Source organism: Rhinopithecus roxellana, chromosome 13 (assembly GCF_007565055.1).
Source record: "Rhinopithecus roxellana isolate Shanxi Qingling chromosome 13, ASM756505v1, whole genome shotgun sequence".
Lineage (NCBI taxonomy): Eukaryota > Metazoa > Chordata > Mammalia > Primates > Cercopithecidae > Rhinopithecus > Rhinopithecus roxellana.
This window is the reverse complement of record NC_044561.1, coordinates 38,495,892-38,509,871: the sequence shown is the minus strand read 5'-3', so window position 1 is coordinate 38,509,871 and position 13,980 is coordinate 38,495,892. Positions and strand designations below refer to the sequence as shown.

Here is a 13,980-nt window from a genome sequence, read left to right as displayed (position 1 = left end):
GAGGTATTAAAAAAAAAAAAAAAAAAGAAAAAACACAACCGGGCGTGGTGCCTCACGCCTGTAATCTCAGCACTTTGGGAGGCCGAGGAAGGCGGATCACAAGGTCAGGAGTTTGAGGCAAGCCTGGCCAATGTGGTGACACCAGTCTCTACTAGAAACACAAAAATTAGCTGGGTGTGGTGGCAGGCTTCTATAGTCCCAGCTACTCGGGAGGCTGAGGCAGGAGAATTGCTTGAATCTGGGAGTCGGAGGTTGCAGTGAGCCGAGATCACACCACTGCACTCCAGCCTGGGCGACAGAGCGAGACTTCACCTCAAACAAAACAAAACAAGACAAAACAAACAAACACACAAAAAACCTCTTCCCTCAATTTATAACACACTAAGCACAAAAAAGAACAAAAATTTAAAAATACTTTATCTAATTGAGGGGAACCGGAAGACAAAAGCAGCCACCATGTTAGATTCTGTGGTGTGTACATATTTTATGAATTAATACTGAATGTTGATGATGATCAGAATCAATAAAAAAAAAAGGTAGAATATTTAAACATGCCAATAACTGTGGAATGAACAAAAAATGTGTTAAAAGATCTACCCCGCAAGAAGGCCCTAGGCTCATATGATCTTACGAGTGAGTTCTAACTTACAGAACAGATCATTCCTATGCTAACACATTGAAGTATTAAAAAAACAGGAAAGCTCTTAAACTCATTTGTCAAAGCTAACATAACCCTAATTGCAAACTTGATAAAGACAGCACAAAAAAGAAAAACATACACCAAATTCATTTAATACAGAACGCAGAAAGCCCAAATAAAATGCTAATGAGTTAAATAGTAAGCATTTGAATTTACAAAATAAAAATTTACTAAGAAAAGTATTTTAAATAAATAGTGGGAAAATTTCTATAACTCTGGGTTAGAGTAGATCTTTTAATATGGCAAAAAAAAAAAAAAAAAAAAAATCCAAACAATAGGAAAAGGAACATACTATTTTAAAACCTGTTTAAGAAAAAAGGTACTCTAAATTAATTCAAATAGAAAGGGCAGACTGGGAGAAAATATAGGACACATGTCCATAAAGAGGGTAAGATATAAGAAATGAGAGTACATCTATACCATAGAATACTGTGTGTGTGTACACGTGTGAGTGTGTGTACATGTGTGTGTGTATGCAGACAGCTAGTAAAGATAATGTGATATTGTCTAAACTTTAAGAAACCCCACAATAGATTTCTGAGTGATATAAGTTACAAAATATTATGAACAGTAAAATCTACATTAAAAAAATTCTAAGTCTCTGTATATGTGCATTGTTATAAACAAAAAGAAAAAAACAAGATACACAGCACTAAGAATGGTTACAATAGGGCAGTGGCAGAGACTGTCATTGTTAGTTTTATTTTAGACACCCCTATAGTACTGAATACAACTGCATTTTTTATATATTACTTTCATTTTTTATATGAAAAAATTTTTAGGGTGACATATTATCAGCTGGAGTTGTCCAAATGCTTGTACCTTTACCAAAAACATGCATTAATTAGAAACAACTTGATGTATGTTTCCATAGGGTTATACACATATATATTACACAATCACAGGTAAAAATGTACGAAAGCTTCAGAAATTTTATAAACATATACACACACTAAAGAGATAAAAAGGTAGAAAGAGGGTTTTGTGATAGTAATTATTAGGTTAAGCCAAATGAAACTGTTAATTTTGTTACTCCAAAATGGTACTGACAATTTCTAACAAATAAGTTTAAAAAATTATATTAGCAAATAAAAGTCCTTGACACAGACATGGCACACTCATTTTTCTCATTTTTCATCTCCTACTATATGTGGACCAGAACTGGACACATAAGACAAGTTTCGTGATAATACTAACAATAATAACAGCTAAATTCCGAGCATTTACTATCAACCAGATACTACTTTAAAAGCATAACATTGATAGAATTTATTTAAAGCTCACAATGACTCAATAAAATAAATAGTTATTTAACACCTTGGGAAACTGAGATACAAAGATTGAATACTTTGCCCAAAATCAAACCTACAAAGCAGTTGGCCAAGGCAGTATGGCTGCTAATATCAACCTATAAACTACTTCCTTCCTAATGTACATTACAGCTATTCTTGTGTTTTTCCAGCAGAAAAAAAAAAAAAAAAAAAAAAGCAGGAAAGGGAGTATCAGGATAGTAAGGAGAATGGTTAGTGAAATAGAAATACTGTAGTAATTATTTTTAACATCTGACAGAGAGCACAAGTTTATGTTATGAGTAAAACATCAAACTCGACTCAAAAATCTCCAAAGCTACTTGAAAACTTTGACCTCAGATTGACTGAAGTTTATTAACTACAGTATTTATTGAGATTATGCACAGAGTTGCAATATAACATAACTTACTTAAGAAAATACTCTGTCCCTCTTTCACAAACTTGATTCTTGCCCATACTTTCTTGCTTTACTATCAAAATCATAGAGCAAACCAAAAAAGAAAAATATATGAAATACAGAAAATACACAAAGGAATAGATGCAAAGGGAATCACCAGCATGATGGTGAAAGGATATCTCAGGTTACTAGTTATGCATCAGGAGAAAAGAAAAACCAATAGAGATTAGGGCAGGTCATAAAGCTCCAGAATAGATGTCCTAAGAAGATAAAATTGATAAAGGCAGAATGAGAGGAGATTTAAACAAGCAGTGGACAGCTTTAAACTAAATCAGCAATGCACATAAAAAACGAAGCAAATCAAAAAACAAAAAAACTACGTTTAAGGAAAACGAAAGTTGAGGGAAAAATGGAAAGTAGTAATATTTATAATACACTTTAATCATATATAGCATACATAGTAATACTACAAATGCAGAATTCTGATATAATCAAAATTATAAGATTTTACACGTGTGTGTGTGTATGGGGGATGGGAGCTGTGTCTCTCAGTGTATGTATGTGAAGCAGGTAAAGAAAGAGAGCTCATCATTCATATTCCATAGAAGCAAATTCAACAGGTAATGTGTAACTGTGAATAAAAAACCCAAGCATTCTATTTAAAGATATGAATTAATGCCAAACAGATTAAATAACTGAAAGTCATTATCCACTGGGGGCTTAGTAACTGTTGCAATATATAAAGTTAGGTGATTCTTTATATGCAGATATTAATTTAATAAAAATGAGATTTCCAATTCAACATAAAAAGACCCAACCTGGTCAGAAATGACAATGGCACTGTAAATCATAAATAACTTTTCCACAAGAAATAAAAACTTTAGAGGACATATATTGTGTTTTTTTAAGAAAAGAAAAGGTAGACTATCTGGGCATAAGAATGAATTTCTAATTGTAAAAATTAAGAAGTCAGTAAGAAAACAAGAAACTATAAAAAATGTATTAAAACAGGAAAGTTTAAAAAATGTACTTTTCTTCTTTTTTTAGAAGTGGATTTTCAACCTTTCTTACGGGATCATAATAGGCTGATCAACTTCTCCTGGGACCAGTTTGCTTAGAACTTTCCCAGTTTAGCACTTTAAATCCTGTAGTCCAGGAAACCCCTCAGTCCTGGGCATATCAGGAGAGTTAGTTACCTTAATCCTAACAAATCCAAAAATGCTTATTGATATGTCTACTACTGTGTACAAGGCTTTTGTTTTGCACTGTATACTGAAAGAAACAGTGAAAAAAGAACGAGTTTTTGAAAGATCAAGTTGGATGATGCCAAAATACAGAAAATGAAAATTAAAAATTTTTAATATCAAAAAGAAATGCATAGTTTACCGTAGCAAATTGCATCTCAAAAAAACTGCTTTTTAAAACCACTAAGAAGGGTTTGAAAAGAGTGAAAAGAAAAACTTGAAGATTTTTGGTCAACATAAATAAAATGACAGAACATACGTGGTATTTTCATCTTTCAAATCTGTAAAAGCAAAAAAATTGTAATCAAAACATTGTAAAGCTCTGATATTAGAGGGAAAAAGATGTGGGTAAATCATGGACTAGTGTTCAGCTTGATGTTCTCGCATGCCTTGAACTGACTAGGTTATCAAAAATTAATTATGGGGAAACATAAAAACAATATAATTAAATCATTTTATAAACACAAAAAGCAATTTAGTACCTAATGATAATAAAATTAAAGAATATTATGATATTGACCAATAATATGAACAATGAAGATAAAATGAACTATTACCAAAGGCAATTTACTCAGTTCTTATTATTGTTCATTAATGTCCTCATTCCCTTCAAATAAAAAACACAACTCAAATTTCTGCCAACAAATCAAAAGGACACTATTAGAGTGACTCAAATAAAAAGATTTTTTTCTTGAATTACCTGGATTAAGAGAAAAAGAATCAGTGTTAGGTTAATAAATAAATAAAAGAAAACCCTAGGACATCTGGTGGCCATAGGAAAAGAGAAATTATACAGAAAACCAAACTGAATTCAAAGAAATAAAATATTTTAAGAAGTTTAATTTTGAAAAAGAAAATAAACGAAAAGGAAAATGTTCATTGTACCTTAAAGAACCCTGCTTCAGGGCCACACCTGTCATACACATTCCTGGATTTACCTATCGCCATGATAATACCTTGCATGTTCGGTGTCATCATGATCTGCCACAGAAGATAGTTAACATTAAAAAAAAGTTTTTAAACTAAAATAATGTATTTACATGCAAGCTGAAACTCCTTTGTTTTCCATATTTATAAATCAAATGTTGCATTTTTAAGACCAAATTTAATCCAATAGACATGTAAGCACCTTTTAAGCTCATCCATACAGGGCACAGCTGGCTCATATGGTGCCTTTGTGCAAACTGCAAAAAGGCATCCTCTCTGAATTGGAGAATTTGAAAAAGGCACCCTGCTTTTAGACAAACAAATTTTAAAATGTGCTATCATCTGAGTGAACTATTTAGAAAAAGCAACATCCTTTTTTATCAATTAAAAAAGGTACCTCTTCCTCAAGCCTCAGAGAGCTCAGCATGAACTCAATTTGCTTCCCACTTCTGCCCCTTGTCTAGTCATTCTTGCAGACTGTACAACCTGCACATCCCTGAGCAGCAGCCCTGTATCCACAACTCATTTTTAAAAGTTCCAATGCACATGCACTGTTAAACTGTCACTGCAATAAATTTTAAAAAACAATGACAAAAGACACAGCTCTGTCAATAGCATAAGCACTTGCACAAAAGATCGTGTTAAATGATTAATCACAAATTCAACTTTTTTAAACAAGAGAAGGCACATCCTAAAACAAGTACTTAACTGCTTGATCAATAAATTGATAGGTTTATTAAAAACATGCCAGGTTCCGTAATTTTCAAGAGCTAGCATGTTTATTAACTGGAACAACGTAGAGCCATTAAGTACTAAATACTTAAGCATTTTTTTTGTTTTCATAATAGATTATTTTTAGCTGTTTACATTTTAAAATAACTGCAAAGTGAAATTACTCAAGGCCCTATGAAGCTATCTTATAGCGATCAACAGACTGCATCCATTACCTCTGATTCACTGAACCTATTACTCATTGTATTTACTTTGGATTATACACTGAGAATTGCAATATATCTAACATCTGCTTGAGAAAACTCTCTGACCAGTTTATCTCACAAATCTGCTTATCCTCGTTATGCCTGTGATTTCTTACACTGGTACAGTAATACGTCTTTATGACACTTCTGACTTTGGTGATTAACTCTAGCACGACAGTAACACTGGAGTAAGTCAGAAAAAAAGTTACGTGAAAAAAACTAATATAAATGCAATTTTTATCCAGTTTTTATCCTAGATAAAAACTAGAATCCAACAAGCGTTTTACCAAATCACACCCCCTCCCCCACTTCCCAGTAGTTATGGCCTTCTCTGTGTTCCTGCTCAAAAACAGCTTTAGTGGCCGTTCCTCAAAAAGAGTAATATTAAGAGTCTCAAGAGAAAAGTGGAAAAGGGGAGAAAATAATCTGAAAGAATAAGACAATAGATCATTTTCATCTGGATTCCAAAGAACTAAATCATGAGAAACAAAAATGCCTCCATACTGTTGGAAAACTAAGTAAATGAGAATTAACAGTGAAGAGATAAGAATAAAGATGGAGGTCCTATTAACAGCAGGCACTCAGTAATGCTGATGAGTTATTCACTCACAGTCACACGGAGAGGCTGTAGTAGCAAAAATATCAATTATCCATCCTGCAATCATGCTGTGGGATTTTCTGGCAGGAGGTAGTGGGCAAAGTATTATAGTAGTAATTCCAGTAAAACAGGAATGGAATATAAAAAATTGTTTTTAAATCCAAAAAAATTTCATACTAATTAAACAAATCTTATTGTAATCTGCGAACCGGAAAGTAAACTGGTACTATTTCTGCATAAAAGAATTAACTCCAGAAATAGAAAATTCTTTTGACAATTCCATACGTTTTCTACTTAAATTTTCATTTGAAATTCAAAGTTCTGTTAATAATTGGTAAAGTAATTTTGGACTATGAGGGGGCAAAGCTGTATGTTATGTAGCAATAGACATTAAGTATGAGGGTGCAGGCATGCCCAAACTATTTGTATTAAATAGCAAAAGTTATGTAGCAATGGTGCAGAGGGCTGTAAAAGGTACCTCGTCATCATACCCCCCCTCCTTTGATTCAATCATAAATTTCCCTACATGAGGGATCGCCACCTCTACAACTCGCTGATTAGAAAGTGGTTGGCTTGTAGTATTTTCAGGTTTCTGCAGAAGGAAATCATTAATATAAACATTAGAAAAGAAAACAGTGGAGAACAATGGCATCCTTGCACAACTGTGCAACCTGCACACCCCTAAGCAGCAGCCCCGTATCCATATGACTTATTTTCAGAAGTTCCAATGCACATGCACTATTAAACTGTTAAAGCGTATACTCTTAAATCTTTTAAAAATATCTGCATTTACTTGGTAGGTATCAAATGAAACCACTTAAAACTGAACATCAGAAGCAAATGCATTCATCAAGTAGTAACACAAAATCTAGTTTTCCCTTTACATCCTCAAACTGAGTATTACCAATATCATAACATTTAGAACTTTTAAGTACTTAAGATAAAAAATAGTGGAGTTGTATTTCTATCATTGTCTATATAGCTGACAATTTTTTAAAAAGTCTAATAGCTCCCAAAAACCTTTCTTGATATCTCAACCAAAATAAGATATGACCTCCTCTAAACTCATCAGAATTTGTTGGGTTTTTTTCTCTTATATAATTTTATCCTTCTATTCTTTTTGGTAATTAATTGTGTATCCAGTTAATACCCATATTCTATTTTGTTTAACTTATTATATACAGCCTATGAGACTACAGTATATTTATATCGTAAGTGTTCAACAAACACTTGCTGAAAATAAGAAAAAGCTGTTGGAAGCTGATACCCATTTTTAACAACTCAATCAGATTTATTCCTTTTTTTCTTTTTATTGTTAATAAATTCTATGCATTTCAGTAATCTCCACTAATACAGAAGTCAGTGTAAAATTCAGAAAATTTCATTCAAAACTTTATGACACTAATAGGATTCATTCAAAATAACATACAGATTTTTACATATTTATTTATCTTATTCAACATATTTATAACTAGCATATCCACTATTTACCTATTAAAAAAGCCAAAAGTACTGAAGGTGCTTGAAAGCAACTTAAGTAACTGAATTGCGTAAGTTTTCATAAACAAAGATAAACTTTTGTTTTGATATTACAAAAAACATTTTCATAACAGCAATTAAAAAGGTTTTATTTCCATTAGAAATACAGGTAAATTTTAGTAATGTGAACATTTTCTTGCTTCCTGGAAGCATATATAGAAAAGGAGTTTAATTGAACAATAAAACAAAACCAATAGCTGCAACTGGTACTGCCCCTTTTAAAATAAACGCTATTTTTGGCATGGCGTGGTAGCTTATACCTATAATCCCAGCATTTTGTTTGGGAGGCCAAGCTGAGCCTATTACTGTAGGTCAGTAGTTGGAGACCAGCCTAGCCAACATGGCGAAATCCGTTGCTACTAAATATACAAAGATTAGCCAGGCATGGTGGCATATGCTCGTAATTCCAGCTACTTGGGAAGCTGAGGCATGAGAATTGCTTGAACCTGAGAGGCGGAGGTTGCAGTGAGCTGAGACTGCACCACTGCACTCCAGCCTGGGTTACAGAGTAAGACCCTGTCTCAAAAAATATACATATATACACACATATATATATGTCTCCTTAATTTATCAAAATTCACAACTTTTCAATGGGAAATGATCAGCCTAAACAGGTATGATGATCATGAGAGAGAATATGCAGCCAAGCCAACACCTGGTATGTAACAGCTGTTCTCTAAAATGACAACTATTATGAGTCATTATACTATTTTGTTGTGCTACTTTAAATTGCTTATACTTGAATAATTTTAACCTAATACTACTATCACACACATTCTACAGAGATGTGCTTGGTCCAGTGACATTTAATTAAGGATTTTTAATCTTTCTAGCATATAAGAGAAGAACTGTGGTAGGTCTCTGTACACAAGAGCGAAATATAAACAGGTAAATTCAGAAATCTGTTTGGAGTTTGTGGTGATGATTTCTCACTAGCAAACCAATCCAAAACAATTCTATCTTAGGAAAAGAAAATACAAATTTAAGGCAAATGGTTATTACTTAGAATATTAATCCTTACAAAACAGATTCCCTTTGGGGGAAAAATATTGCACTTAGGGAATATAAATGTTTTATAAACCTTTTCAGTTACTATTGAAGTTTCAACAGCAAAATGCTGATTAAATACATGGGTAAAAGCTGAAAAGGGGAAGAAACTTTGCCACATATAATAATCCTGTAGTATCATTCATCAAATCTAGATATCCCAAAGCACCATAAAAATTTTTCATGTAAAGAATTTAAGGGCTCACTAAAGTAAAAGACATGCTTCTTATCTTTTTCTATTATTTTCAGGTCTTATATGAATACATTAACAAAGGCTAAACTTGAAAAGAGTTAAAAATAAGTTTCTCAGTATGTTGCAAAAATAATTAAAATACAAAGATTTTTATGAATTGCCTGAAATTCATTAATTATATGACTTTTTAAAAAGTGGTCTCATAAGAAGGGTGGCAAAAAAGCTATGTAAGTCCATGGCCACATTAATGTGCCTTTACCTTTTAACCTAGTAATCCAACCATGGGAAATCTATTCTAAGGAAATAACCTGAAATATGAAAAAGTTTTCATTTCTAGCAGCCTATTTATAATGTAAAAATAGAAACAAATATACAATGGGGGAGGAGATAAACAAGAAGTTAATTATTCAATGGAATAATAGTACTAAATGTTTTTACTGAGTTTATAACATGGGGAAATGGTTATAAAGGGTAAGTGATTAAAAGAAAGCAAGACAAAATTTTGTATGCAACTCAACTATAAAAATAAATCCCAAATCTACATATTAAAATAAGAGTGGAAAAAAATACCAACATATTTACAATAATTAACTTTGAGTAGTGAGTGGGACTATGCATGACTTTTTCTCAGGGTCTACTTTTCTATATTTTGAAAATATCCTGAAGTATTCCATTTAAAAGTAAAGACATTTTTCTAAAAAGCAGGGTACCTAAACATTTGAAGACTTTCTCTAATTTCCATGATTCTATGCTTTCCAGGAAATTTTTCTTATACTAAGGTTGATTTTAATATATTACATATTTGAAAAGTGGCTAGGACTGAAGTAACAGAAGGAAACCAACAGTTACTCAGTGCCTACTACATGCCATGCCAAGCTCTTGACTAATCCTACAATTATCTTCATTTTATGGAAAAGAAAACTGAGGTCTATCTGGAGAAATTAAGCAATTTATTCAAGGTTGCATTCATAATTAATAAAACTAATATTCCAAAATCCAGAAATGTTTAATCCCAAAGTCTGAAGATACTTTTCACCTGTGCAATTTAGCTTCTAGTGTATGCTAAGTTTAAATGAAAAAATCCCCTATGAAGTAGTTACCATGACGCTAAGCAACTGACTGTAAAATCAAGCCACGGTTAACGAATTCTTAGACTTGCTTCAGGATTTACATACACGATGGGGCTAACTGTGGATGCCACTCCAGAAAACAATTAAATGAATAAACAAATAGCGTATTTGTCGATCATACGGTCTCCCTGTCATCCTCCTTTCTGAAGTAAAGATAAGGCAGTAGGTTGCTACCTTATAAGATGATATCCATATTATGCTAAGCTGAGCAATCAAAATTTAGGTGACTTCTGCAAATTTAAGTTCCATATGATTTTCCAAACTTAAAATCAGGATTCTACATTAAGCTAAGCAATGCTTTTGGTTTTCTAATACCAGCTTAAAAAGTGACACTTACTAATCATAATTTAGGCTTTAACAAATAAAAGTTCTAATGAGCAGAGACCTTGCAAATGCAGTTTTTATCAGACAAAACTATTTCCCCTTGTACCGACTACTCTGTTTTTTCTCCTTCCCTAGGTTTTCCTCTTACCATCACCCAAGAAGCAGACATCCCAGATCTACTAAACAAAGCACTTTCCAGGAAAAGCTTTAGAGTTAGTGATGTTCACATCAAATTCATTTAAAGCTTCTAAGGCATTTGCAAAATTTGGAATCATCAAATAATTATTTAAATTAATACATTTTGAATAAGATGATATATTAATACATTTTCAAAACTGTTCAAACAAAAAATAATTTTTACTGTTATTTAGTTCATCGAAACAAAATCAACAGAGTAACATATCTCTTGAACATTCTGGCTAAAGGAAGTCTTATTATACATTTAAGGCCTCGTTGCAATTAGCAGGTTATTGCTGGCACTGAATTCACTTACTAAGCAGAAAATTATGTGCTGAAAAATTATGGTATGTCGTACTCTTTCTAGTTGTCAAGGGGAATCTTCAAATATTAAAAAGAGCTACTATAAAATCTGCATTAGAGCTGCTTATGCTCACTATTAAAAGATAAATGACTACAGGAACTAAAAGGTTGAGTAGTAAATTCTTGAAATAGCTCCTCTGAGAATGTCATATGCACTGATAACATAGTATAACACCAACATGCTCAATTTACTGTTATAAAAAGATGCATTTGAAGACTACCATAGAGTAGGCTAATGACATTTTTGCACAGGACGTTCCTGAAATATTCATAAACAGTTTTGCAACATCATACTTATCCTTCTAATAATACTCTAACCTACAGCATCTAGTAGTTTTATTGTTAAACACATTTCATGAAATCATGATAATTACATCTTAAATTCCCAACTATTTCAATGTAATCAGATTACAGATGGAGGAATGGGTGAGAGACAGGAGAAATACTGCTATATTTTACACTTCTCTTTTTAAGTTCCAAATCAAATGGTCATTTTAATCTATGATTATGATTCATTAGAATTCTATAGCAGAAAGACAGAAACTGAAAAGTGTCTTTACAATTACAGCTGAGGAAATCACAGCCTGGGCATTAGATGACTTGCCCATGGTCACTGATCATGCCCATGGCAGAGCCATTACTGGGCCCTGTGTCTCCTGACTCCCAGACTAGTCCTCTCCACTATACTGGGGGAAATGTCGTGACCATGGCTATGTTCAGAGAGCCAAAAGAAAAGTTCTTACCGACTGCAAAACTGTTTCAGGACTTTTATCTTCATGCTCATGTGATGCCTTGGTAATTATTCGAATAGTTTCTTCTTTCAAGTGCTTTGAGAAATCACTTCTTGATGGCTGCTCTAGATATTCTGGGTCTCCTGCTGCTTGTGCTTCATGAGAAAAGAATCAATTGTATATCTAATATAAACCACAGAGTCTATACTAAGATAAATCTTTTATTCATTTCTATATCTGAAATTATGTAAGAACCAATCTTAGTCTTCCATTCAAAGTAAAATATATACTTCCACGTATAGTACTTCTTCCCAGAAATCATTAAAAAACAAAAACAAAAACCCAGAACTAAGAGTACTCCAATAATTATGAAAGAAAGCTGTCATTATAGTTTATGGTAAGGAATTCACAGTCAATTTTTCTGCTATGAGAAATACCAAAAGCCCATTTTGGAAAAATTGCCAGCATTTTACCAAAAGAATTTGGTTTGAACAGCAATCCTGGGCTGACTTTCCGTAGAATGCACAGGAGATATTTTTCTCTGCCACAGTGTCCTCCATCATACTTCCTGGCAAAATCTTAACCCTGAATGAACCTAACCTTCCATTTTTTCTGCACTTGCCCCCGGGAGCTGAGTGTTGTCAGAGCAAAAGCAAACTGGTGCCGATAAAAATTCACGATGTCTCCTACCCATCTTTTGAGTTCCAGATTCATATATCCAACAATGTACAATGAACGTCCACTGGGTGTTCCCTAGACTAGACAAGCCCCAAATCCTTACATGACCAAAAGGGTTTATCTCAGTGAGTCTCTGACAAAGCAGCCAGTCTCTGTCTCCATGAAGCTGACAGTCATCTGTGGAGAACACCACTAACCAAATAATCATACATATAAATTTTGACAATATTATAACACTTTCTAGGGCTACAATGGCGGTGAAGAGATGCGAGCAATCTGGATTGTGACCTAAAGTGACCTATTAAGCTGAATAATGAATGGGTTGTTTTGCCACGTGGAAGAATGAAGAGTCCATGCAGTGAGCATGGACTGATTCAAAAAAAATAATAATATGACTGGACTACAGTACGAGAGTGGAGAAATGGCAAGAGATGATGCAGGTAGGGACAAAAGCACTAACAGACTTTAGATCAGGCAACTGGAAGTATTTTTTAAACATAATGGCAATACAAGTTTTTAAAAAATTATTCTGGGGATACTGTGAAGAATGAATTAGAGAGGAAAGTAAAACTAGAGATCAGTGAAGGTAATAGAAGGCAGTAGAGCAACATGAAAAAGAAAGAAATGTGCCTTCTGATTAACAGAGAGAGCAACAGAGGGACACAAAATTGGCTAGAATCAAAACATATTTTGGACACAAAGGTGTGGAGACTGCACATGAACATACCTAGTTAACACATGACATGAGTTAACTAAGATCATGGAGGTAAAACTACATAATAAGGAAAACCAGAGGTGAGGATGCTTACAATGTGTACAAAAAGGAAGGAGAGAAGTTAAAAGAAGTTTAATGTCCTCATTAAATCATTTCCTGATTTTGAACTGGAATAGCCTTTCAATTCCCATGAGTAATTGATAAAGAAAACCTTCGGCTACCATCAGCTTAGCAATACTTCTGCTTCCGGAAGAATTCATGACAGGTGGCTCATGCCAGCTGCTTTAGGGCTGGGAGAGAAACTCCTTGTTAATAAAATTTTTCCTTGTGTTTGGCACTCTTCCTCTCTTCACCACAGTAGATAACGTCAACGGTTAATAACTGGATGTGAACTTAAAGCAATAAATCCAACTGGTCTGACATTGGTCTAATGACCCACTGAAACCTAGAATCTTTGTAAAATTGGTTCTTAGGACCAAGAGTAATTTTATCTGATCAACACAAGTCAAATCCACCTTAGGTCACCAGGGCCAAGGTTTCCTTCCATAAAGGAGTTTGCGTGCAATAACTTTATGAGTAACACTGAATGCTTCTGGCTAAACATCATACAGAACAATTTTCTCTAGGGTTTGCCCTATATATATACCTCCCAGGGAACTTACGCAAGTGGTTTTGTTGTCATGGTAGTTGAAGCTACAATAGTTTGACACCCTGGGAGATTGGAAACAAAAAATTCAAATTGCATTCCCAACATGTTTATTGAACCTCTGCTACATTCAGTACTATATTAAGTACTAAAATGTAAAAAACCAAAAACATTACATCACTAATTTTAAGGAACTCTCAGTACAATCTGATAAATATACATTCTATTATAATACAATGTGCTAAATGCAATAAAAGTTACGCACAAAGTTTTACAAAAGCACT

The 13,980-nt window shown here is 33.4% G+C and overlaps 1 protein-coding gene across 4 annotated transcripts in view; it reads right to left on the bottom strand.

Moving 5' to 3' along the window:
* USP25 (ubiquitin specific peptidase 25) overlaps positions 1-13,980 on the bottom strand; it is a 144,878-nt gene that overhangs the window by 23,938 nt on the left and 106,960 nt on the right. For 2 of the 4 annotated variants that reach the window (XM_010376174.2, XM_030914945.1), the window contains 3 exons: positions 11,670-11,812; positions 6,632-6,745; positions 4,537-4,632 (listed from right to left, as the gene is read on the bottom strand). In XM_010376174.2, the coding sequence (XP_010374476.1) occupies positions 4,537-4,632; positions 6,632-6,745; positions 11,670-11,812 (353 nt within the window). The remainder of the gene's footprint in view (positions 1-4,536; positions 4,633-6,631; positions 6,746-11,669; positions 11,813-13,980) is intronic. The other 2 variants (XM_030914944.1, XM_010376175.2) reach the window with 2 other exon arrangements.